The 25,686-nt window shown below is 42.6% G+C and overlaps 3 protein-coding genes and 1 non-coding gene across 7 annotated transcripts; 1 reads left to right on the top strand and 3 right to left on the bottom strand.

The window, feature by feature from the left end:
• Positions 1–305: 305 nt before the first annotated feature.
• hmg20b (high mobility group 20B) lies at positions 306–6,370 on the bottom strand. Of its 2 annotated transcripts, none has more exons than XM_046858196.1 (9): positions 6,221–6,370; positions 4,647–4,741; positions 4,330–4,554; positions 4,118–4,238; positions 3,832–3,887; positions 3,689–3,755; positions 2,405–2,620; positions 1,311–1,457; positions 306–861 (listed from the first exon to the last, which is right to left on the bottom strand). In XM_046858196.1, the coding sequence occupies exons 2-8, from the start codon at positions 4,722–4,724 to the stop codon at positions 1,321–1,323; spliced, it is 900 nt and encodes a 299-aa protein (XP_046714152.1). In that variant the 5' UTR covers positions 4,725–4,741; positions 6,221–6,370; the 3' UTR covers positions 306–861; positions 1,311–1,320. The 2 variants fall into 2 exon arrangements, with proteins under 2 accessions (XP_046714152.1, XP_046714151.1); XM_046858195.1 differs by having other exon boundaries at positions 1,325–1,457.
• Positions 6,371–8,125: 1,755 nt separating this feature from the next.
• btbd2a (BTB (POZ) domain containing 2a) lies at positions 8,126–18,305 on the top strand. Of its 3 annotated transcripts, none has more exons than XM_046858193.1 (9): positions 8,347–9,154; positions 9,686–9,805; positions 10,001–10,157; positions 10,582–10,687; positions 11,575–11,772; positions 13,694–13,886; positions 14,016–14,103; positions 17,265–17,411; positions 17,483–18,305. In XM_046858193.1, exons 1-9 carry the CDS (start codon positions 8,556–8,558, stop codon positions 17,642–17,644), a joined length of 1,770 nt encoding a protein of 589 aa, XP_046714149.1. In that variant the 5' UTR covers positions 8,347–8,555; the 3' UTR covers positions 17,645–18,305. The 3 variants fall into 3 exon arrangements, with proteins under 3 accessions (XP_046714150.1, XP_046714149.1, XP_046714148.1); XM_046858192.1 differs by having other exon boundaries at positions 8,354–9,244; XM_046858194.1 differs by lacking the exons at positions 17,265–17,411; positions 17,483–18,305 and adding an exon at positions 15,233–16,382 and having other exon boundaries at positions 8,126–9,244.
• An 864-nt stretch (positions 18,306–19,169) lies between these two features.
• LOC124391443 (elongation factor 2-like) lies at positions 19,170–23,962 on the bottom strand. The gene is given in 14 exon segments (XM_046858013.1): positions 19,170–19,513; positions 19,605–19,737; positions 19,815–19,997; positions 20,079–20,432; positions 20,510–20,679; positions 20,682–20,875; positions 20,956–21,151; positions 21,232–21,484; positions 21,672–21,777; positions 21,871–22,049; positions 22,141–22,352; positions 22,463–22,644; positions 22,723–22,937; positions 23,810–23,962. Coding segments are annotated over 14 exon segments (2,574 nt in total). The 5' UTR covers positions 23,813–23,962; the 3' UTR covers positions 19,170–19,319.
• Positions 21,561–21,628, bottom strand: LOC124391758. Its single transcript, XR_006927045.1, has one exon. It is a non-coding gene; the product is annotated as a small nucleolar RNA SNORD37 (small nucleolar RNA).
• Positions 23,963–25,686: the final 1,724 nt, after the last annotated feature.

Raw genomic sequence — 25,686 nt, 5'->3', positions numbered from 1 at the left:
AGTCCAGACGGAACCACACGGTGTTGAAGTACGGAATAGGAGACGTGTTGGTTTAGGATTCCTTTCACTTTTTCTGGAATCTTCTCTGCTCCAAAACAAACCGTTAAACTTCCACCTCCGGGTGTGTGTGAGGGTGAGGGAGTCTGATCGTTACTCTCATCATTACACAAGTTCTTCTGTTAGAGACAAAAACGTCTCATTTGGACTCCACAGAACTTTCGTCCACTCATTCAGTCACATTACTGCGAGTTTGTTGCATAGAGAGAAAAGAAAAAAAAAAAAAAAAAAAAAAAAAAATATACATCTTTTAAACAGTTTTATTTCATTATAATAAACATTCCCTGATTCTGTACCTGTTTTAATGGGTTTTTTTTTTTCAAATACACAATTATAAATCAGTGTAAAATGTAAAATCTACATTCAGGAAAACTTTCATGATGATAATTTGCCTCGGAAATATTGCGTATTTGCTTTTAATCTGCGGAAAAATGGTTTCTGGAATGAAGTATGGTATTAAACAGACCGAAATTTCGTTTATGGTAATAAAGAAATGAAGAGAAAAATAAATGGGTTCGAAATCTCTGTCTCTGACACACACACACACACACACACACACACACACACACACACAAAATTCCTTAATCATTTGAGAAATCATAAAAACATTCTAATGAACTACGGTTTAGCGCCTGAACAGCCGAACTACGCCTCGACGTTCAGGAGCTTTCGTGCACTGAAAAGCAAAGATTTTTTCCTCCGGGGTTTTCTGGGGAATCCGGTCTTCATGGCGCTGGAGACGCTTCAGCGACCACCTCAAATCCGTAAAACAGCACGGCTGCACACGTTTCTCAGAGTTGCTCACTGGAAACGAGAAATGAGATCGCTGTGATTGTAGGTTACTGAAAATAACTCTTACACCATCGCCAAAATTATTGAACGCTGTGAATGCTGACTGCACCCCAGACCTTCTCACCTCACCTACATCACTCCCTGACTTTACTAACACACATGAGCCTGAATGAATTCCCACAAACTCCACAAAATCTAGAGGAACATCTTCCCAGAGGAGTGGAGCTCATTATAATGGGGGTTAAATATGGAACGGGATGTTCGGAAAAGCATATAATATTATTCTCAGGTGTCCACAAACTTTTGGTCATGCAGATATGTGCTGGGACTGAAAGCTTCACACTGGAGTTTCGGTAAAGATTAAAGCTGCTGAGATGTGAAATTTGTAAGAGCACCAACATGAACGTTCTGATGCTTTTCCTTAGGTTCAGAATGTAGAAAGTAAGCTACAGTACACACACCTTTTAGACGTTACCTGTCTAAATGAGCCAGAAGCTCCTGGAGTTTGAGGAGCAGAGCCCGGTGCTCGTGAGGACTGCTCTCCAAGGTACTGCTCAAACGGCTCAGGTACGTGTCGAGGGTTCCAAATGAGGGGGTCTCACCTGTACCTGTAACCAGAAGACCGTTCTATTATAAACATACTATAAAAGCTCGGTTTGAAGAACAAAACATTTTATTTAAAAAAAAGATACAGTTGTAACAACCCCATGTTTTTTTTCCCCTCTGTATTCGAGTTGTGCGTCGTGTGTATAAAATGTCATCAAGGCATCCGATTGGCTCCTGCAGGCTGATTGCCTCCTGTAAATAATCATGGGTCTGAGGCCATTTCTTTTTGAACAAGTTTTTATTTTCGGCTCCTGAAGTCAATTGCACAAAAAAAATCTTTATTATATATTTTTTCTAAATGGAGGCGTAACATGAAATTTGGGGGTTTGTTTATCGGTTAAATATTTTGTTAAACATGTTTATTTTGCCTGTTTTGTTTGTTATTGTTTGTGTGGGTTTTTTTCATCGGGGTAAGGGAGAAGATGCAGAGATTGGCATGGCATCTATTATAATGCATATCGTTTTTTATCGTTTTAAAACCAAAACTTTCACGGAATAGCCAAAAGTATTGGGACACCCGACTTTGCCAGTCACGTGTGAGTCACACAATTGTATAGTGCACTTTTATATGTGGTATAAATATATTTTTGTTGGAACTAGAATGTGTTCCAGCAATACAATGCTCCTGGAGTGGAAGATCTCCTGCTTAAGAGCATTTAACCATACTGAGCATGATGAATGTGAACGCTGACTGCACCCCAGGCCTCCTCACCTCACCTACATCACTACCTGACTTTACTCACTCCTCGTGGCTGAATGCTCAGAAAGAGGCACATCTCAATCTTATGGTCAGGAGTCCATATGTGAACTCTTTGTGTCTCACTGAAGTGCTGCTACATACAACGACTTCTTCTGCAAGCTCATGTCACTGCTCCACACTCTATAGCTTTATAGGAGCACCATCAGAATGATGTCTGTAGCACACCTGCAGAACTGCATAGTGACTGACCTGGCAGGGGGACACACGCCAGACTGGTGACCATCGTCTGTTTGATGGCCTGCAGGCGGCGGTGCAGGGCTTGCGTGCGCAGCTCGTCCTGACCCAGCTCGGCCTCCAGACGCTCTTTGGCGCTAAACATCTCCGCTATGTGCTTCTGCAAAATGATGTTCTGCTCCTCGAACTCCACGTTGGCCTTCCGCAGCCGACGGAGCTCCGCCTCTCTGGCTGTGGTGGTAAAAAAAACACGTCACTTTCTTCACGAATTTGCCGAAGGTTTTATTTATACATTTCTTTTTTTTTTTTTACTTTTTAAAAAAAATCCAACCCCACTCCAAATATTTTCCCGATTTGAGCTGCCACTTCTTGTCAGTAAAGTTGTATTTGTGAATAAATATAGAAATGATGAAGCCTGAATGAAGCCTCTCAGATTCCACATTGCCTCCAAAAAAAGGTGCAGGTTCTGTTCACCTGCACTGTTAATTTCTTTTTTTTGAGTTTTAAATAAACGTATTTAATATCAATTGTTAAAAGAGCAATACAAATTAAAAAAATGGAATAGAATAATCATTGATTCATGTTATGGAGGCAGAAAATGTGTACATTTATATTATTTCATAGTTACTCGACATCACCGAAAATCAGCACGATTACAAATGCGATATAGATTTTTTTAAGAAACTAATATTAAGAGACTAAAGTTTTAGACACCACATTGCCTGTTTTTGCTGGATTTCACCAGCAAAAATAATTCCAGTCACAGCTCTTTTTTGCATCTCTGAGCAACAGTTAGTGAGTCATTGCAACCGAATCGTTTAAACGAGTGATTCATTCACTCACAATGACTCACTTATTAACAGTGACTTACTAGTGGTTTAAATTTCATAGTAAAAGTATCCTCTGTGCCACGAAGATGAATTTGGCTGATGCTGATTTAATTTGCTTGGTAACAGCTGAAATGTCTTATGAAAATATGAAAAATATTAAAGATTTTAGGAGTCAGCTGTCCATGGTCCTTAAAGTACCAATAACAATAACGCACTCGGCAAAATGACGCCGATTATAGAAATCGATAAAAATCCCCCCTAAAATATCGAGGTATCATTTTTTTGGTAAATATCGCACACCCCTAGTTTGACATATGGTATTTACTGGTTTGTATATCGTCCATATAATCATCTATTAAATCTGCACTAATAAATGTTGTCATGTTATCGTCATTAGTTACTATACGCTTTCCTTTTTTTATTAAAGTGATCCTTAACTTGCAGGTGCCTATAAAAGCGGAGCGTGTACCTTTGTTCTGATCGAGGAACTCCTCCGTGAAAATGGGCACATCGAATCTGTTGGACAGATCCATGCTCTGAAGAGCAGAAAGACTGAAATGGGTTATAATGTCAGAAATACACACCGATATTCGTTTATTTTTAAAATCATACCTTAATAGATGCTGATCCTGAACTGTTGGCGTTTATAATGACGGATGTCAACTCCTCTAAAAAGAAAAAACATTCGGTTCAGATACAGTATGGGAACATTTCCTTTCCCTTCCTTCTCACTCTCGTTCTCCTTTAGTTTTTTTGCTGATAAAATGATCTGATCCGCGACTCAAAAACCGTCATGTGATTCAAACCGTGAGTTTTGTGATCGTTGCACCACTAATTGAAAGTGTAAACAAGAATACAAAACAGTAAAACAGTGCATTAAGTGCTGTTTAATCCTGACCTTTCTTAATTTTTTTATCTTGGATCTTGGTGCTGGTGATCTGGTAGGCTTCGCTCTTCTGGTACTCCTTCAGTTCCCGGGCGTACTGCATTTTTTCACGCTCCGCTTCATCCAGGTAACGCTGCAGGCCAAAACAATTTCATCCATAACGTGCACAATCCCTACAATTTATACTCCAAGACGTAGAAACTCAGACCTCGAAAAGTCTTTACCTGTTTGTCATGGGGCGCCAGGCGACTCCACTCGGCTCCGAGCCTCTTGGTGATTTCGGGAAAAGGAAGATCAGGGTGCAAGGCGCGGATGTGTTCACGTCTTTCATTCAGGAAGCGTACGTACCCCGTCACCGGAGCCTTGGGACCGTTGGGTAAGACCTTCTTTCTCTTTTTCCCCTTGGGCCAGCCTCGCTTCTTCACAGGCTGCGCACTGAGGGAGTTGTTCTGAACGGGTCGCATTTGTAAAGCAGATGAGGAATTAAAACAAAAAGCACAGTTTCACAAGACTAAAGTGTATATTCTCTTAAAATTCTTACTTCTTCATGTGTCGAGTCTGAATGATGGAAACTTTTCGATCCCGGGCCGTCGCTCTGCTCTTGTTTTACTCCCCCCATGACAGCTTCATCCGTTTCTGAAAAATAAGCACATATTCAGGAGCTCACGAGCAGGAAACATGATTTGAGAGGAGCAGTGACAACTTTATGCCAACTTTTGCTCCCAGGGTCACGGTTTGATCCATGAGAGTTTCCTCGGAGTTCTCTGGTTTCCTCCGGACTTCCGGATGAAACCATGAAACCATGATGTAGGCGTCGTTGCTCTAATCTAAACTGGGCCACAATGTGAAAGCATGTATGGTATTCTGTGATCGACCAGCTTCAGTACCACAGGATGGGCTCCAGATCCAAAGAGAACCTGGATGGATAGATGATGGATGTGTGAATGGATATATGATGGATGGATGGATGGATGGATAGATAGATAGATGGTTGAGTGGATAGATATATGATGGGTGGATTGATGGATAGATAGATAGATGGTTGAGTGGATGGATAGATGATGGGTGGGTGGGTGGATAGATGGATGGATGGATGGATGGATAAATAAATGACTAGATAATTGAAAGGCTGGAGAGCTGGCTGGATGCTAGATGTATGGATGAGTGGATACATGTGTGAATGGATTGATGGATGAATGGATGTCTGGATTGGTACATAGATGGATGGATGGATGGATGGAGTGTAAATGTATGGATGAATAAGTATATAGGTGGATGGATGGGTAGATGGATAGACATTTGGATAGATAAGTAGATTACTCCTTCTTGTGGATGGATGGATGGATGGTTGGCTGGATGGATGGATGGTTGGCTGGATGGATGGATGGATGGATGGATAATTGGGTGGATGGATGGATAATTGGGTGGGTGGATGGATGGATAAGTGGATGGATGGCTGGATGGATGGCTGGATGGATGGCTGGATGGATGGCTGGATGGATGGCTGGATAAGTGGGTGGGTGGATGGCTGGATGGCTGGAAAGCTGTTACCAAAGATGCTTCCTGTCTAATAAGTTTCTCAGCATCACTCTTATTTCATTAAACACCCAAATGTTATTCATTACAATCCTTCCATATACCACTAACTGGGGTTTCCTGTATTTATGCCGTATCCCAAATGCACGCTTAATTCCTACATAAGTGCACTACGAAGTGAATGAAAAAAAACATGGCTTCCGCTCCGAATGTAGTGCACTAAATATCCATTTGGAAGCCGCCCCCGGTATTGAGTCTTATTTATTTCCAATGGTTTTATTAAGAAAAAAAATCCTCGGTTATATCAATAATTATTACCAAATATACATTTTCCGAGTATTGATAATTAAAATGGTCCGAAATTAATACTTGCTCTCTTTTGCTAAGCGTTAAGTGGCTAACACTAGCGCTAGCTAAACCTAAACACCGCGAGCTAAACAGCTAGCACTGCTAAAAACTCGTATTCCAAAGACCAAAAGCATAAAGATGCGAATATAAACCCCCAAAATCACCAGCGTTCATTTTATACATCAATTTATATTATATTGTAATTTTATATCCGGTATATAATTCGCTTACCTGAGGAGAGCCCAAATCAACAAGCGTATAATACTGTATGCGGCGTGTTCTTAATTGTGATTGGACGACGAGGTTTGATTCGCAATACATGATTGGTCAATGTCTGTAAATTTTCTGAAAGAAGATTGGCTGTAATCTGAGTAGGCTGGACTAATCCATTCTAGCACCGCCCTCCGTGTTGTGATGGGCGTGTCTAAAATCTACACCAAGGCAGTGAGTGGGTTATGTCTCAATCCAACATGTCCGCAAAATGGCGCCTTTATAATAATGTAGGTTCAAGATATTGTAAATTCCACATACAGAGTCTGTGAAAACACGTGGACTTTTATGGTTTTTGAAACACGTACATGATCCTGTAATGTCTTACACCAAACTGAGTTGATGAAAGTCAAGTTCAAATTGGACATTTTTGTCTCAAACACAGGAACTTGTGTAAGATGGAGAACAGGAGAGAAGATGTGATCAGACTTCCTCACCCACACACTCACACATGGAAATGGAAGCTTAATGGTTTGGGTTTGTTTTGGAGCAGAGACTGTTGGAGACATATTCCAGCAGTTGAAAGGAATCATGAACCAACATGGGTCCTGTTCCATACGTCAACACCATGTGATTCCGTCTGAACTGCGGCTCTTGGAACCGACTTCCTGAGTAACTGCACCTCCACTTGCAGATTGATTCTGGACTTTCTCACCAAAAGACCTCAGTCTGTTAGTTTGGGCAAACAGGGATTCTCAACCCTCATTCTAAACACTGGCATCCCACAGGGCTGTGTTCTGAGCCCACCACTCTACTCCCTGTTCACCCATGACTGTTTTCCTCTGTATAACTCCAACATCTTCATCAAGTATGCAGATGACACCACCGTAGTCGGCCATATCAGCAACAACGCAAATCGGCCAACAGTTAAGAGATCCAAAGCCTGACAGCATGGTGTGCCACCAACCACCCGAACCTCAACGCCATGAAGACTAAAGAGCTCATCGTGGACTTTCGGAAATCTAACAGCAGGAGATATTTCCCAGTCAACTTCAATGGAGCTGATGTAGAGCAAGTCTCCAGCTTTAAGTTCCTGCGAGTTTACATCTCTGCGGATCCGTCCTGGCACCAGAACACTTCAGCTCTGTTTAGAAAGGCTTAACAGCACCTATACTTCATGAGGAGTCTCAAGTAAGCTCATCTTATCCCAGGGATTTTAACGAGTTTCTACCGCTGCATCCTGAACAAATGGTACGGAGGCTCCATTGTGTGTAAACGTAAACCCCTGCAAAGGCTGGTCAAAATCACCCAACGCATCACTGGCACCCATCTATCTGTCTGTCTGTCTGTCTGTCTGTCTGTCTGTGCGGGCGGGCGGGCTTTGAGAGCTTCCGCGCGAGTATGCATTCCTTCTTCTGTTGTTTGGTTCGGAGTTTCTTCATCTGATAGAGGATTGAATCCGTGCATATTCACACTCATGTACATCTACAGCATCCGCTCTTCTTCAGTGTGCCTTACAATTATCTCATATATACAACTAAACTGTTGATGGTTAAGGGGCCGCACTCAAGAGCCCCGCAGTTGAAAGAAAACCGCTAATAATAACAGGAATATGCTGAGCCTGATCCTGATGTCCACCAGGTGGCGCTACTCCATGGGTCCATTTCAATCCAGCAGGCTTAATAGGGAAACGCTGACTCATTAGGCAGCAGTATATACACGCACACACACACACGCATGCGCAATGTGCCAGATCTCTAGGTGAGTACATATCAAGAACAGATGTCCTATTAAGTTCGGAAAGGAATGATTGATTGCGTGTACACGTCCTGACGCTTTTTAATGACCTCTGTATGTACTGGGTCATTGGGCGTATGTCAGGGTTTAAAGACTAAATAAAACACACACACATTCTATAATTATTTCTGATTGGGTGGAGCCTAAGCCAGTATAATAATTCATGGAAAGTAAACTTGTAATGGTGTGTGTGTGTGTGTGGATTACCATAACTGATGTTTTATAATCATGATGAGATGAATACAAAGATAAATAAAAACTAGACAAAAAGAACTAAACTCAAAAATAAGGACCCATTTGGAAGGTGTCATAGTGGGTTGAGGGACCTGTTATTAAATTATACACAGTCTGACTCCAGTCTGCTGCCTGATATCAACTGGGAACCCTGGAGCTTATCCAAGGCCAGAATACACACACATGAAGCGTTGTGTGTTTATGTAAAGGGGAGGAAAAAAAACCCTCAGTAGATATTGTTGGTGATGGAAGACGGTGAGGTGACGGCTCTGGGGCGAGCCAGCTCTCTCCGCCCTCTCGGCTCATCCAGCCCGTATTTCTGGTTATGCGCTGTTGCGTGCGTATTTTCCAGCCCAGCCTGCAGAGCTCGCCTTGCAAGATGGCCGCGGGTGAGAGCGACACCAGCCGCTCCGCTTGTCTGAACCCGCCCAACGCGGGCTCGCTGGGCAACGCTCGGCCAAGCAACAGCGCTCACTCGGCGGTGCCCGTCGGCGGCATGGGCCCGGGCTCAGCGGCGGGGTCCGCGGGGAACGACGATCCCCAGGCGCAGGGCCTTGTACGCGACGCCGCCGCCGCCGACGCGCTCACGTCCGCGGGCACAGGGAGCGCGCAGAATCCTCCGCGGCACTCGGCGCCGCACAACGCAGCGAGCAGGGACGCGCCACCGCGCGCCGCCTCCAATATGAACGCGGCGGCCACGTCGGCGTCCGGCGCGGCGGCGGCGGCGGCGTCTTCATCCTCATCCTCATCATCCTCGTCCTCCTCCTCCTCCTCTTCTTCTTCTTCTTCTTCATCATCATCATCCTCTTCATCTGCGGGCGCGTCCGCAGTCTCGGCCTCTGTCCCCGGCAGCCCAGCCTCAGTGCTCGTGTACCGTGAACCCGTTTACAACTGGCAGGCGACGAAAAGCACGGTGAAAGAAAGGTTCGCGTTTCTGTTCAACAACGAGGTGCTGAGCGACGTCCATTTTTTGGTGGGGAAGGGGATGGGAGTGCAGCGCATTCCTGCGCACAGGTAGGGCCGGAATGGGGCCAAATGCAGTTCTATCCTAAGTCTCATGTTTACCTTTTTTTTTTATATTCCTAATTGTATACAAATGAGCCCCGACACGCAGGCAGACCCAAACCCAGTGATTACACGGAATATTTTATTCTGAGTTCCTGATGGAACAGTGTGACTTGTTCTTGTAAACAGCTTGCGTTCTTTAAAAAACAACAACAACAAACAAACCGGAAATCCGCTTTGTCGCGCTTTTGCGTCTTTTCTGTTTCTGTTCGGCTGCTACTTTGAGGGTGATGTTTAGGTTCATACGCAGCAGCATCTCTCTGATTAACGAGTTTAAAAGTTCATCAGGCTGTAATTTACCTTTAGATAACCCTTTACCCCTCAGTCCTCATCATTAACCCCCCCTTGGGTAACTCAGCACGCACTGATTCCTCTTTTGCGTCTGGACAGATTTGCCCTGGCCGTCGGGAGCGCGGTGTTCGATGCCATGTTTAACGGCGGCATGGCCACAACATCCACCGAGATCGAGCTGCCCGACGTGGAACCTGCAGCGTTTCTGGCCCTCCTCAAGTAAGAACTCAAGCATTTATTTTGGCAGTAATAAAGATCTCTAGTAGTGTAGTGTTGCATCTTGCATCCATGTCCTTGAGGTGCCCTTGATATATATATATATATATATATATATATATATATATATATATATATATATATATATATACACACACACACACATATGATACAGATATGATTTCCCACCACTTTCAGGTTTCTGTACTCCGATGAGGTACAAATTGGGCCAGAGACAGTAATGACCACATTATACACCGCCAAAAAATATGCCGTTCCTGCACTTGAAGCTCATTGTGTCGAGTTTCTGAAGAAGAACCTGCGAGCTGACAATGCGTTTATGTTGCTTACCCAGGTAAGAGCTCCATGTGTGTTAAACTGCAGGTCTGAGGTTCGTCTGCATGATGAACTTATTACACGAGTACAGTATCTTCTATGCTGTAAAGCTTAATGACACATGGAATTTCTGTGTACGGTAGCAATAGCGCAGCAGTTATAAACTAGCTATTACATCGCATAGTATTTCGGTTGTTTACACTCATTACTGACGTATGGTTGGATTTATGTATCAGCTGTAGCTTCATGAGTGCAATGCAGATGACATTATTGAGGTTGTTTTAAGGAAATATAAAAGTACACGTGTCACGTTGCTGTTTCAGAACTTTACTGAAATACGTTGACTTGTAGATGTACGATGGTAAATCTCTAAACTTGAAAGCAAGTTTTTTATGTAAAAATCATTTTTATTGATATAAAAACGTGTCTTATTCAATTTCCAGGCACGGCTTTTTGACGAGCCACAGCTTGCCAGCCTCTGCCTGGAGAACATAGACAAGAACACGGCGGATGCGCTCGCTGCTGAGGGCTTCACCGACATTGACCTCGGTATTTCTCGTTTTAGCGTCTGATACTACACATAAGAAATATTTTTCTTATTGTTGTTATTATTATTATTATTATTATTATTACATAGATTACTATATTAAAGCATTCACGTGAAGGGTTTGGTTTCTTTTATATCACAGCGATGTTGTTTTTATTAATGAAAATTATTAATATATATAATTTCATTGAAATTAATATTCAATGAAAGCATGTGGTTTATTTTAATCTTCTATAGTTACGGCTTATTTATAGTCCTGGAATGTTCACATGACAAGTTAATCCCTGTGTTTTTAAGCTCCTTTTCCTTTACCAGCCCTTATTTTATAGTCCCCATTTGCTTTTATAGTAACCTCCACCCTTCTGAGTAGATGTTCCACTAGATTTTGTGGAGATTTGTGGCGATTTATTCAGCTACAAGTGTGTTAGTAAAGTCAGGTACTGATGTAGGTGAGAAGGTGAGGATGTTCCTGGGGTGCAGTCAGCGTTCACATTCATTCTGTTCAAAAGGGTTGGAGCTCTATAGCAGGAGATCTTCCACCAAATCCATCCCATGTAAAGCAGATCTTTAAGCACAGGAACATTGCCATTTTGGTACTGGTTTGGGTCTCCTAATTCAAATGAAGGGGAAAGTTCATGCTCCTGCATCTAAAGACGTCTGATACATTTGTTTGCCTCCAACATTGTGGTGAGAGTTTGGTGAAGAATCAGATGATGCAGTCTTTTTTTCTTTTCCTTTCTATTGTTATTGTCTGTTATAGGAAATATTTGTAGAAATATATGAGTAGTGTTCATGTGTACTGTAAGTGTGAATAAAGGTGATGGAAGACTCGACACTTGTTGCAGATTATACTGTAAATTACTTGATGAATGTATTTGTGGTTTTGTAGATACGCTGGTGGCCGTGTTGGAGAGGGACACGCTCGGGGTGCGGGAGGTTCATCTGTTCGGGGCAGCGGTGCGTTGGGCCGAGGCCGAGGCTCACAGGCAGCAGCTGCAGCCCACACCAGAGAACAAGAGGCGAGTGCTGGGTAAAGCCCTCGGCCTCATCCGCTTCCCACTCATGACCATAGAAGAGTTTGCAGCAGGTAACAACATGCTCCAGCCAGTGTAAACCCTGTATACCCTGCTCAGTGTGAACACTTGCTTTCGATTGGCCGGAAGTTCAAACAGGTAGTTTGCGTTTGTCAGTTGGATCTAAATAAATGTGCTGCTTATAAACACCTGTAACAATAATAACATCCAGTTTCAGTTCCATCCAGAGTGAGACGGCGATTGTTTTGCTTGTGGAATCCATAAATTCTTTATAAATATTTGTGTATCTCTACTTTTACTTAAGTACATGGTTTGTGTACTTCATCCACCAATAGTTAAAGTAGAGAATGAAATGTGACTCCAGTAAAAAAAAGAAAAGTATTTGCCATTTAAATGTACTTAAGTATCCAAAGTACTGATTTATTATAACTATAATGTTCCAATTATCATTTTCATTACAATATTCTTTACTCAATTAACTGTGAAAAGACTCGAATGTGACTCTCAGCACACTGATCTATTAAAAGAATGATATTAATGACTCAAACACTGATTAATTTCTATTACAATTATCATTAACACAAAACCTTATTTTTTAACTACTATCATTTATTCTTCTCTAAATGTTCTGCTTGATGTTAAACTGATGCTGAACTTGATGTTAAACCGATGCTGAATTGGTGATCAGTAGATGCACCAAACGTCGATCAGAACACGTGTAAAACAGAGCGTGCGCTCGATCCTGATTGGTGACTCCTCATTAATATCCTCATTAATTTATCCTCATTAATAAAAAGGAACGACTGATTTCATTTATTGTAGTTGAGTAAAAATTTGACTTTGTAATGTAGTGAAGTTCAAGTAAAAGTCTTCTCAAATAATTCAGTAAAGTTCAGATATAAGTATTGGGAAACCTGACTTTTCCAGCCATTGGTGGTTCATCCCAAAAATGTATTCAAATTTACAATTTCTCCATGAAGATTCACTTTAAATGGGTTGGAGTGGAAGATCTCCTGCTATAGACTTTCATGGTATATAGCAGACACCCTAATCCAGAGCAATGTACAGTTATCTCAGTTATACTGCAGAGCAGTTGAGGGTTAAGGCCTTTCTCATACGCCCAGCAGCTCGGTGGTGCTGGGACTTTAACCCATGACCATCTGATCAGAAAGCGAACATCTTATCCAATGAGCCATATAGAGCCCTATAGAGCTCTGGACTCAACCCTATTGAACATGACGAATGTGTATGCTGACTGCAACTCTCCACAAAATCTAGTTGAACATCTTCCCAGAAGAGTGGATCTTATTATAACAGCACATTGGGACTAAATGTGGAATGGGATGCTCAAGGCCTCCTCCTGGCTGGCTCACTGTCCAGTTTAGAGTTTTGCTCACAGCTACTAGGTAACTGTGGACAACGATACTACCTACAGTAATTTCTCTCCACTTCCTCGCCATGAAGATCTTGGGGCATTTAGAAATGTTTCGGCTTCAGCTGGATCCCACCTAATGAAGACTTTGAAGATAAACAACTTTTTAAATCATTACTCCAAATAACCTTCTACATATGCTGTTTCTCCATCATTGAACATTTAAAAGCTCTGACATAAAGGAATTGGTGTTGAATCTGTAATTATCTCTAATCTTCAGCTAATTTATGAGTTGCTCAGAATCCCCTGGTTCCACATCTCCAACTGACTGTAGAAAGGACATTACTGATGACTCCTTATATTTCTCAATCTCCAGTATTGTAATGTTGTAATGATTTATTATCACACTCGTGGTGTCACCCACATGAGGGTGCGGTTCCCTTTTGAGTCTGGTTCCTCTTAAGGTTTCTTCCTCATACCATCTAAGGGAGTTTTGAAGCACTATAGAAATGAACTGGATTAAAATGATTTAACACTCTATCTGACCCTTTAGAAGACCCTGACCTTCATGCTTAACCTTGATTCGGTTGTGTTTGTTTCAGGTCCAGCTCAGTCAGGCATACTGACAGACCGCGAGGTGGTCAGCTTGTTCCTGCACTTCACCGTTAACCCCAAACCTCACGTGGAGTTTATCGACCGGCCGCGATGTTGTCTGCGAGGGAAGGAGTGCAGCATCACACGCTTCGGCCACGTGGAGAGCCGCTGGGGATACAGCGGGACCAGCGACCGTATCCGGTAATCCGGACACCAGGTGTAGGTAGACTGTAGGACAGGGTAGACGGAGCAGCGTAGGCTAGGTGAAGAATTTAGAGTGTTAATGTTGTGTTCTTGTTCGATTATTCATTATCCAAAAATTCTTCTTAGGTTTTCTGTCAATCGGAGGATATTTGTGGTGGGATTTGGACTTTACGGCTCCATACATGGTCCAACCGACTATCAAGTCAACATCCAGGTAAAACTTGGCTTTCACAAGGAAAAACTAAACACAACAAATCATCTTGTAGTGTTCAAGTTTCTTTCTGTATTTAATCTTTACCAAATGGATTTATAGATTATTTTAAGCATTATTGATATCTGATATAATACTCTATATGGACACAAGTTTGTGGACATCTGACTGTAAGAGTATGTAGTTTTTAAACGTCTCATTCCACATTATTAGAGGGACAGCACATGTAGGATGTTTTGGTGACAAGGTGAGGGAGGTGAGATTGAGATGGTTTGGATATGGGCAGAGGAGGGACATGAATTATATTGGTAGAAGAATGCTGAGGATGGAGCCACCAGGTAGGAGGAAAAGAGGAAGGCCAAGGAGGAGGTTCATGGATATGGTGAGGGAAGACATGCAGGTAGTTGGTGTGAAAGAGGCAGATGTAGAGGACAGGGGGGTATGGAGACGGATGATCCGCTGTGAAGACCCCTAATGTGAGCAGCCGAAAGAAGAAGAAGAAGAAGATTCCACATTTAGTCTGAATTTACTGTTATAATAATCTCCACTCTTCTGGGAAGATGTTCCATTAGATTTTGGAGTGTGTTTGTGGAAATTTGTGCTCATTTAGCCTGATGTAGGTGAGAAGGTGAGGAGGTCTGGGGTGCAGTCAAAATTCACAATCATGCCATAGGTGTTTATTAGGTTTGAGGTCAGAGCCTTATATCAGGAGATCTTCCACTCCAAACAATGTAAAGCAGATCTTCATGGAGCTGGCTTTGTGCACATGGGTATTGTCATGCTGGAACAAGTTTGGGTCTCCTGGTTCAAGTGAAGAGAAAACCTACTACTTTGCTCCTGCATCCAAAGACATTTTTGTACAACTGTGAGCCTCCAAGTTTGTGGCAACATTTCAGGAAAGAACCACATCTTTCTGGAAAAGTTGGGTGTCCCAATACTTTTGGTAATATAGAGTACCTTTTGTAGCTTGTTATGGTTTACCAGCTAGCTTCATAATACGCGTAAGGCGCTTGACGTGTAAACGTTTAACGTGGCCTAGTGTGATAAGACAACGTTTTTAAAAGAACAAACTCAACCAAACTGCTTGTCTGTACATTGCATGTAAAATATGATTTTTTTTTGTTCATTGAAGGAAGGACGTGTTTTTAGGAAAATAAAGGCATGGAGTTATTATTCTCTAAAAACCTGCCAACCAAAGTGAGCATGTAAAAAAGTGTGAATATGATGTGTGAGCACCATCGTTCTCCTGCACTGCCTTAATGCTCCTGGGTATGGAATTCACCAGAGCTGCACAGGTTGTTGCTGGGATCCTCTTCCACTCCTCCATAATGACATCACAGAGCTACTGGATGTTAGACACATGGCGCTTCTCCAACTTCCACTTATGGATCCCCACAGGTGCTCAACAGGATTCAGGTCTGGAGACATACTTGGCCACTCCATCACCTTCATCTTCACCTTCTTTCGCGAGGCAGTTGTCTTCTAGGTGGTGTGTTTGGGATCGATATTATGCTGGAAAACTGCAGTTTCCAAAGGAAGAGCATCATGTTCTGCTTCAGAACGTCACAGTACATGTTGGAATCCATGTTTCCCTCAATGAACTGCAGCACCCCAGTACCAGCAGTACCAGACCATGATGCTGCCACCACCATGCTTGACTTTAGACAAGACAGAATTCTCTTGGCTTGTCTTATCAGGGTGTCACCACACATGCTGGACACCATCTGATCCAAACAAGTTTATCTCAGTCTCATCAGACCACAGAACATGGTTCCAGTAATTCATGCTCTTGGACAGGTTGTTCTTCAGCAAACTGTTTGAGGGTTTTCTTGTGAGCAGCTTCAGAAGAGGCTCCTTCTTGGAAGACGGCCTGCAAACCGACGTTTTGCAGCTTTTGCAACCTCAATGCTGCAGCACTCATGCATTTGTTTTTTTTTGTAGCAGCTTCTGCACCTGATGCACAGCACGAAGACTCAACATTTTTTGATGGACCCTAGCGAGGCCTGTTCCAATGGAACGTGTCTTGGAAAACCTCTATATTACCGTGGCCACTGCACTGTAACTCGGTTTTGGGTGTTACTGATCTTCTCACAGCCTCAGCATCTTTGTGAAGATCAACAATTCTAATTCTCAAATACTCAGAGAGTCTTTAACATAAGTTGCCAGGTTGAACACCCAGTGGTCAGTATGAGAGAATTGTACTCAAAGCACCAAATTCTAACTGCTCTAATAAAAGATACACAAATTTGTATGGTCCTGACAAGCAGACAAAAACATGAACATGATGAATAGGACGTGTGGCTTTGCATGTTTACACACGATTCAGCTGTTATCACTGAGGGTGTACTCACTTTTGTTGCCAGTTATTTAGACAATAATAGCTGTATGTTGAGTTCTTACCAGAGGACAATAAATCTGTACTGCACAATGACTACTCTAAAATATATCTACGTTTCATTTCTATAGTATTGTCCTTTGAGAAGATACTAAAATGTGAGGGGTTCATTCAGTTGTGCATTTTTGACCATTTTTATTTAAAAGAAATATATTAATAAATATAAAAAGTGGCGAAATAAAAACTTAAATGCAACACACATAATAAATGCTACCGAAAAAGTTTTTTTCATCCCTAAACATTTGTTTTACTGATGTGTCAAGTCTCAAATCAAGCAATGATGCACACATCCGGCAAATAAAACCGTCCGTGTGGAAACATAGCAAAAGTTCCGTTTGGTGTTCTGATGAGTTACGTGATATAGAACAGATAAAAAAATTTACGATTAAGTTTAAATTAAATGCGATTTAATATTTGAATCGATCGACAGCCCTAATGTATACGTTTCTGTGAATATATTTATACAATGTTTAATATTTTATACATAATGCAAGTCATTCCAGGTCATTTTGGATAGAATTCAATTATGATGCATGTTCCCACTCTGAAATAAAGACATTAAGTAGTTGCATGTCATTTATGTGCGATTTAAAATATGCTTTTTGATTGTATGCAAATTAATGTTTTTAAATAAAAAAAGCATTAATTAGAACAAAAACAATTTCCCTTAAGCGACGTTAAGCGTTTTGAAGAACGTCCCCTAAAATGTCCTTGCAAAACCCGTCCTCAAGAAAAGTGTTTATACAAAACACAAGTGTTTCCTCGGCAGATCATCCACACGGACAGCAACACGGTGTTGGGGCAGAACGACACGGGCTTCAGCTGCGACGGCACGGCGAACACCTTCCGCGTGATGTTTAAAGAGCCTGTAGAGATCCTCCCGAGCGTCAACTACATCGCCTGTGCGACACTAAAGGTATCCGCCGTTTATAAGCCCAAAAATCAGAAATGAATTCTACAAATAATGTTTTCTTTCTTTCATTACAGGGTCCAGATTCGCACTACGGAACGAAGGGGATGCGAAAAGTCACTCACGAAGCTCCAGCTACCGGCACCAAGACCTGCTTTACCTTCTGCTACGCCGCGGGAAACAACAACGGCACTTCGGTAGAAGACGGACAAATTCCCGAGCTCATCTTTTACACGTAATGATGGACGTGGTTCTGATCGATGAGTCCGGACTCTTTCGGCGAACCTCTCTGGTGTAAACTTCAGCAACCAAATACTGATACTTTTTTTTTTGTCTTGAGCATGAGAAATCGGTCACATACCCAGTTGTGCATTGGGTACGGATTTGGTTTTTTTATTTCTACTCATGTAGCACCTCATTGTATAAACCTAAACCTATGATTGATTGTAACATCTGCCAGATGTTGTCATAGAGCTTTTCCGCTCACTAATAGACAGCTGTGTATCGGTTTAGTGGTAAACGGGTCTGAACCGGGTCCATGTAACGACTCTGGTGAATAATATTTCGAGGTTCCGAGTTGCACTGATGCACTTTTGACCCAGACGCAACTGCAAAACGTGTTTGGAGCGTAATACACTACATCTGTTTTTGACTGTTACGTTTTTCTTCCCCCTCCCCATGTTGGAAAAGTATGTTTGTGCAGAACGCAGTCGAACTGTAAACGCCCTTGATAATCTTCAGTAAAAACTTCGATGGAGCACTTTGCATTCTAAATGCTATACTATTTTGAGCTGAACCTAAATGAATGTATGATTGACGTGTCAGAACATGTATTTGTCATTGTGAAAGTGCTGTAAATACATCGTCTGATTAAAGTTCAAGCGTGCTTATTAACTTCAATTCCTTGATGGGTCTTGGTCTTTCAGAAGCATCAACACCTTTAACGTAACAGAGTCATTCACAGCTGAATTACATGATCATCTCTATAGGAGGAGAACTGCAATATCTAAAGCAACAACCTGCTCCACAACAATAAAATAAAGTGTATTAAACTACCATTACATCCAGCTGAAACACCACACGATTCAAAAGCAGGAAGATCTTCCTGCTGAAGGATTACTGCAGATCTAACTGATCAGGAACTTCAGCACATCTGGTATCTTTTAGGGATGGTTGAGTCACATCAAAGTTAAAAAAAAAAAAATTTTGCATTTATTACCATCATTTGCATATTTAAAACCTGGCTTGTTTAAGGTGTGACCAACAGATGCTAAACCGTTTCTCTGGCCTGTTCACTGCTGCGTGAATGTGACTTCTCAACACTACAGAGACCGTGTACAGAGGCGTGTCCTGAGTCACAAAGAATACAGATTAACATGGCAGAGGTAGAGCTGCAACTTCCTGCAGACACGACAGGAGAAGAACCTCTGGTTTTATACTAAGGCCCGTTTATGAAAGGGCCATGTTTTAGAAGTCAGATGAGACTTTAGGAAATTTTTGATGTACCTACCAAGTAAATAAAAGCAAACTCTTCCCCCATTGCATTGAAACAAATCGCCCTGCATCATTACAGGTGAATCGTATCTGTATCGTCTATTTTTAATGCTTTGAGATGAAATTAAAGTCTAACCAAGCAACTAAAAGGCAGGAGGCAAGATCCAGGAGTTGATCTTTTGCATTTAATACCATTTGAGCCACATAAGAAAATCATGGCACGAGTATTAAAACAGCCATGATCAAACAAAACATTACATCCACACAATACAATTTTTATTATTCTTTATTAATGTTTACGTTTTCGATCATGTGTTTAGCAGGCAATAGTGCTCATGATGTTCTGTACAGTCCAGTCCCTCAGTGGGAAGATCTAGAGATATAGTGGGGGAGTCAAAGACAAATGGGACAGGAACTTTACTACAATTTGTCCAGGTAGTTATCCAGAGCTGGAATTCCTTCCTTCAGACCCTTGCGCTTGCGTGTGTCTGCCACAACCTGAGCGGGCTTGGTGGAGGGTTCCATGGGATCTCCGGGGAGGATCTGCCAGTGATCGAACACGCACTGTGGGAAGGCCTGACCGGAGGTGTTGGAACGGAGGTCAGCGGTAAAACCTTCAAAGAAGAAAAAATAAAATGCAATTAGACCATTTAACAGAAGAGCGCACCCCTCCCAAAATAGATGAACCCCAGGTGTTTGACTTACCGAAAGATTCATTGACAGGCAAATAAGCCTTGACAATAAACATAGGAGTTCCCATGACCTGAGATTCCTCAAACACCAGGCCTCTCTTCCTGTTCAGGACACCATAGATACCACCGACGACAGCCTCAGGACACTGAAGAGCAATAAGGAATGATTAGTCACTCATCTATGCATGGATGTAGAGAAGAATACAGATGGTAGCCTACTCACTTGGATCTCCACCAGGTAGACGGGTTCGAGGATCCTGGGCTCGGCCGTGAGTTGGCAGGCGTAAAGCACTCTGCGGGCTGTGGGAATGATCTGACCACCACCACGGTGAATGGCGTCTGTGTGAAGTGTGACGTCGTGGACGTCGAAACGGATTCCACGCATGTTCTCCTCACAAAGCACACCCTGGAAGGTGGAATTTTTTTTTTGCATTTAATAAATAATTTTTAGAAAAAATAATAAAAGGGGATACTTGAGAAGGTGTACCTCCTTGGTGGCCCACTGGAAACCAGCCACCACACTGTCCTTGATCTCATTAAGGTACTGCACTCCCTTGGTCACATCCACAAGCATGTTGGGTCCGGTTCCGTCGGGTCCGAAGCACCAGATCTTACGAGCCTCAGTCACCTCCCAATCGTACTTATCTGCCAGGTAACGTGCACGTGTCTTCAACTCCTGCCTGGCTGCAACCTCACCTTTATCGATATCCTCGGGCAGACCCTCAGCCAGGGGACGAGCCTTCATGAACAGACGGTTGTGCTTGTTGGGGGACTTGGACAGGCACATTATTTTAGACTCGTCTGAGACGGTCTCTCTGTAGGACACGACCGGGTCGGATTTCTGTGGGAAGCGAGTCGGATGTTAATGAGGCAAAATAATTTGGGAATACAGTATGATTAAATGTAATGATTGTGTACCTTCAGTGGAATGCAGGCATGGTCCTCTTCAAGATCCTTCAGGCAGATCTCAAGATGAAGCTCACCAGCTCCAGCGATGATGTGCTCACCAGACTCCTCGATGATACACTGGACCATGGGGTCAGACTTGGCCAGGCGTTTCAGACCCTCGACCAGCTTGGGCAGGTCAGCGGGTTCTTGGCCTCGACTGCAACTCTCACCACGGGACTCACGCTGAACTTCATCACACGCAGGTTATGGGCATGTTCGTATGTGGAAATGGTCCCGGTCTTCACCAAAAACTGGTCCACACCAACCAGACCAACGATGTTACCACAGGGAACATCCTCGATGGGCTCGACGTAGCGACCCATCATCAAAATAGTTCTGGTGAAACACAGCAGCGTTTAGGACTCCAAGACAAACCAGCGTTAGATGTTCAGAGCATTTGATATGAATGAACTAACCTCTGAATGGGTTTGAGGTAAAGGTCCTCCTTCTTTCCAGGGGTGTAATTTGGTCCCATGATGCGCACCTTCAGGCCAGTGGACACGCAGCCAGAGAACACGCGCCCAAAGGCGTAGAAACGACCCTTGTCGGTAGTGGGCACCATTTTCGAAATGTACATCATCAGGGGGGCTTTGGGATCGCAGTTCTTAATACCTGCAAAGTAAATACAAATTAAAAGCGACATCCATAAATACAGAACACACTTTCCAGAAGCAGCCTAAGTGCCAACCTACCCATAGCAGCCTCGTCATCACCAGGTCCTTCATAGAGCAGCTCACAGCGGTATTTCTGAGCAGTCACTGGAGAAGGCAGGTGGATGGTAATCATCTGAAGCAGAGCTTCTCCGGCGGGCAGCCAGCGACGCATCACTGCCTTCAGCAGGGGCTTGCCTTCTTTCTCCTTGTCCTCGGTGTCCAGCTTGATGTCCAACTTCTCAATCAGTTTAGCGGTCTCCTCCTTCTTGAAGTTCATGATGGCGTCGAAAACCTACGAAGAACAGAAAACGCACTGAAGGACTCTATATAAAGCAAGAGGACGTTAGTGTTCCTGTTGCCTTGATAAACATCAGACTGAAGTTGTTCATCACTGGACAATCAGGTCAAAGTGAAGAATATTTATGTCATCACACACTGCTAGCTCAGGAGAAAAACAAAAAAACCTTAGCTCTGCTTACTTTGAAAATAGGATCCAGAATGAGCTGAGCGAAAGTCCTGGGGAGCTTCTTACCATCAGGGCTATTGGCAGACTTGCTGAATTTTCCGGTTGCGGGGTCAAAATACCTATTTAAAAAAAAAAAAAAAAAAAAAAAAGTTTAAGACTGCAACTATAAATCAAATCTATAATGTTGAACTGTTCCAAGCTGGAGGTCTCACCTGTCACCCCACAGTTTCTTCATCATGTCCTCGACCTTCTTGCAGCGCTCTACTGGTCCAAGCTGGGCATCACCCTTTGCAGCAAACTTCATGACGTACATCTCGGCAAACTGCTTGAGGGTAAAGGCCCAACCGTGCAGTCCAGACCCGAATCCAACGGTACCAACCACTGGATCGATCTAAAGGAGAAGCTTAAAGGATTAGAAACACCATCATAGATTTTCATGCAGTAACAACAAAAAAAGAATAATAAAAAATAAAACCACGCACCATGATGTTACCCATGGGTCCGTTCTCATCCTCTCCGTAAGTGGAAATGATCACGTTGACGTTCTCCACAATACGCTGGAAAGTCTGATACAGCTCTTCAGGCTCCAGCTGCAGCTCCAGCAAAGCACGGTCCATCTTGTTCATCATCAGCACAGGCTTAATTCGCTCACCAATAGCCTGTCTCAGCACAGTCTCGGTCTGCACGCACACACCTACCAAAGACAACAAAAAACAAGAGCAAGCAAATTAGGGTTGGGCATCAAGCCACCTTTAATAAAACCGGTGCATCCAGCTGGACCATTTATGGACTTTTTGCACTCACCAGACACGCAGTCAACCACCACCAGAGCTCCATCAGTGACACGCAGAGCAGCTGTCACCTCAGATGAGAAGTCGACGTGTCCGGGAGAGTCGATCAGATTGATCAAAAACCCAGTACCATCCTTGCACTGCTTGATGAAGGCCAAGTCGTTCTCAGTGAGCTCGTAGAACAAGGAAATGGCACTGCACGCAGACAAACGCAGAGTCAGCAAAACAAGGCTTTATGGTGTAAAAATCAAAAATAAATGCTGCATCACTCACGTGGATTTGATGGTGATACAACGTTCCTGCTCATCCTTCCTTGTGTCAGTAAAGCGTGTTTCTCCTGCACGGGCTGAAGCGATGATACCAGCCTTAGACACCAGCGAGTCGGTCAAAGTGGACTTCCCATGGTCCACGTGAGCAATCACAGACATGTTGCGGATGTTGGACTTTTTGTCCATAATGGCACGGATCTGGTCTACGGTGAAGTTCACCTGAGGACAAACACACAAATGTGAATATAAAATCGAAAAAAAAAAAAAAAAATGTCTGTCATTCCTGATGACGCAGTAAGTAGCGCAATCCAGAAGGTAGGAAGATTCACGTGAGGCTGAAGGCCAAAACCCCGGAAACGAGTCATAATCAGTAAATAACACCAGTCGGAACCAAACCCTGAACCTACAGATCACGCATAAGAGTTGAGATCGTCAAAACCAGGATCTGATCAGGGATTTTTTTTGTATAGGAAACTGCGCAGTCATGGAGGATCACATCTGGTGGAGATTCTTTGCGCTTCAACGTGGTGCGCCACATCAGCCGGTAAAACAGGCCACGTGGATCAGGCGAGCGCCTGATGCTGTGGAACATCACTACCTTCTCAAACTGGGTTTTCTGGACCACAAAACTGACACGAGGTCTAATTAAAAAGGGAAAAAAACGCGCTCCATATGGTATTTTTATTCCAGTCATAAAAACAGAGCTAGCAAAAAAAAAAAAAAACTAGCATGCAAGCGGCCAACGCCTGAGGTAAAAGCCGTCGTCATTGGGAGAAAAAAAAAAAAACGACGACATTCAAGACGGATTTAATTACAAACCAAACGCGTTAAAACGATTATTTTTTCGTAAAACCACAACCCCGGTTTAAAAACACCCTCTCCCGCCTCACACGGAGACTCCGCCGGTTCTCTCAGGCCTGACGCCGGACACAAAAGCTCCGCCATTTTGATTTCCTACCGCACTAAATGGCAGCACCGGCAACCGCCAAAAAATGCCCTAAAACTACCCACGGACTCTCGAAAAACCCCGCAGGACGCGATACCGAACCCCAGCCGGTGTATAAGAGGGCGAAGGGTCCGTAAATACTCACCATTTTGACGGATGTTGTTGGATTCGCTGTATGGAGAAGCAGACACGGAACTTATACGCTGCCTACCACTCAGGGGCAAAGGCAGGGAAGAGACCGGCTGACGTCAACGTGTACGTATATATAGAGCGTCGGGTCCCTGCGTGATGACGTCAGGAATGGCGTCACATGCAACAACGCCGCCCTGTGTTTTTATTTTATTTTATTTACTTATATAGATACAGATACAGGTATTGGTACAGGTACAGGTACGATTACAGAAACATACAGGTATGGGTACCGGTAGTACAGGTACGAGTACAGATACAGGTATGGGTACGGGTACAGGTATATGTACAGGTACAGATACAGGTATGGGTACAGGTACGGGTATGAAATAGGTACAGGTACAGATACAGTTATGGGTACAGATACAGGTACTGGTATGTGTATTGGTACAGGTGCATTTATTTATTTTTAAAAATAATAAATGAAAGAAACCAGGATTACTTTTATACTCTGTGTATATACTGAATCTGTCTATCCAGTAGAAGTGTAAACATTTTAATTTGTTTTTTTTTTTCCATTCTCAACTCCATTTTGTCCCTTATTCTTTGCAGCACGATGTTAATTGCCTTCTTTATGCACATTACTGTTTAATTACTACTTGATCTCTGTACAGTCACCTGATGGTCACTGGATATTTTTACCTCATTTCTTCTCTATATCTGCAAATTGTGCCACTGCCTCAGACCTTTACTGTTCATAAAACATAATACATGTGAATATGTAAATTGTGTTTTCTATTTATCAAAAATCTAACAAAATGGTTAATAAACACTACCAGCAGGCGGCGCTGCTGCTCCTGTAGCACCATTTGTCTAAAATTCGTCTCAAGTATACCTGATTGGAATTTAAATTTTCTATAGCCATATTAAAGTAATTAAGTAATAATAATAATAATAATAATAATAATAATAATAATAATAATATTAATAATAACTGTAACTAGAAGAACAAATACTATTATTATAAGTACCAGTTAAATAATGTTTATACAGCATTACTTTTTCGGTATTGCATCTACCGAATTACTTAATTTTCCCAGGAGAGCGGAGGTTATTATAACAGCAAATTTAACAATAAACATTGTCTCAAAGCAGCTTTACACAGATAATGCATTAATAAAGAATGCAAAAGATGTTTCTAATTTGAGCAGTATTTCTAAGGTGAAAGGAGGAGATCCTGGTAATGTCACATGACCCTCAAAGGAAAGACTCAGGTCAATAATAACACCAAGGTCTTTGACTGCTGTACACACTGAGACAGAAACACCATCCAGAGATGCTACGTATCGGAAAGTTTGCTTCTAGCTGCATGTGGTCCTAGTGAAAGTACTTCAGTCTTATCCGAGTTGAGCAGAAGGAAGTTAACAAGCATCCACTGTCTAATGTCCTTTACACACTCTCAACATTGTTAAACTGATCTCTCTCATCTGGCTTGCTGAAATATACAGCTGTGTATCATTAGCATAGCAGTGGAAGTGAATACCATGTTTATGTATAATTTCACCAAGAGGCAGCAGATATAAAGAGAAAAGCAGTGGGCCTAAAACAGATCCTTGTGGAACACCAAACTTTACCTCAGAGAGTGTGGAGAACAGATAAGACCTGAGCCAGGAGAGAGCTGATCCCTTTATTCCAACAACGTTCTCAAATCCATCAAGGAGGAGATTATGATCAATTGTGTCAAAAGTTTCACTGAGGTCAAGCAAAACAAGTAAAGAGACAAAACTCTGACCAGAGGCCAATAACAGTCATTTACAACTTTAAATAGCGCCGCCTCTGTGCTATAATAAGGTTTATATCTCTCACATTTATATATCTCACAAAGACAAAACT

The sequence above is a fragment of the Silurus meridionalis genome, chromosome 9, assembly GCF_014805685.1.
Source record: "Silurus meridionalis isolate SWU-2019-XX chromosome 9, ASM1480568v1, whole genome shotgun sequence".
Classification (NCBI taxonomy): domain Eukaryota; kingdom Metazoa; phylum Chordata; class Actinopteri; order Siluriformes; family Siluridae; genus Silurus; species Silurus meridionalis.
This window is presented reverse-complemented; position numbering and strand designations above follow the sequence as displayed.

Coding starts and splice junctions, on each gene's coding strand:
- hmg20b (XM_046858195.1), bottom strand. CDS start 4,724: ATGGGGGGAGTAAAACAAGAGCAGAGCGACGGCCCGGGATCGAAAAGT. Junction 4,555..4,646: donor CAGACTCGACACATGAAGAA/GTAAGAATTTTA, acceptor CGACCCGTTCAG/AACAACTCCCTCAGTGCGCA. Junction 3,888..4,117: donor AGATAAAAAAATTAAGAAAG/GTCAGGATTAAA, acceptor TTTTCTTTTTAG/AGGAGTTGACATCCGTCATT.
- btbd2a (XM_046858192.1), top strand. CDS start 8,556: ATGCGCTGTTGCGTGCGTATTTTCCAGCCCAGCCTGCAGAGCTCGCCT. Junction 10,158..10,581: donor CGTTTATGTTGCTTACCCAG/GTAAGAGCTCCA, acceptor TTCAATTTCCAG/GCACGGCTTTTTGACGAGCC. Junction 10,688..11,574: donor CTTCACCGACATTGACCTCG/GTATTTCTCGTT, acceptor GTGGTTTTGTAG/ATACGCTGGTGGCCGTGTTG.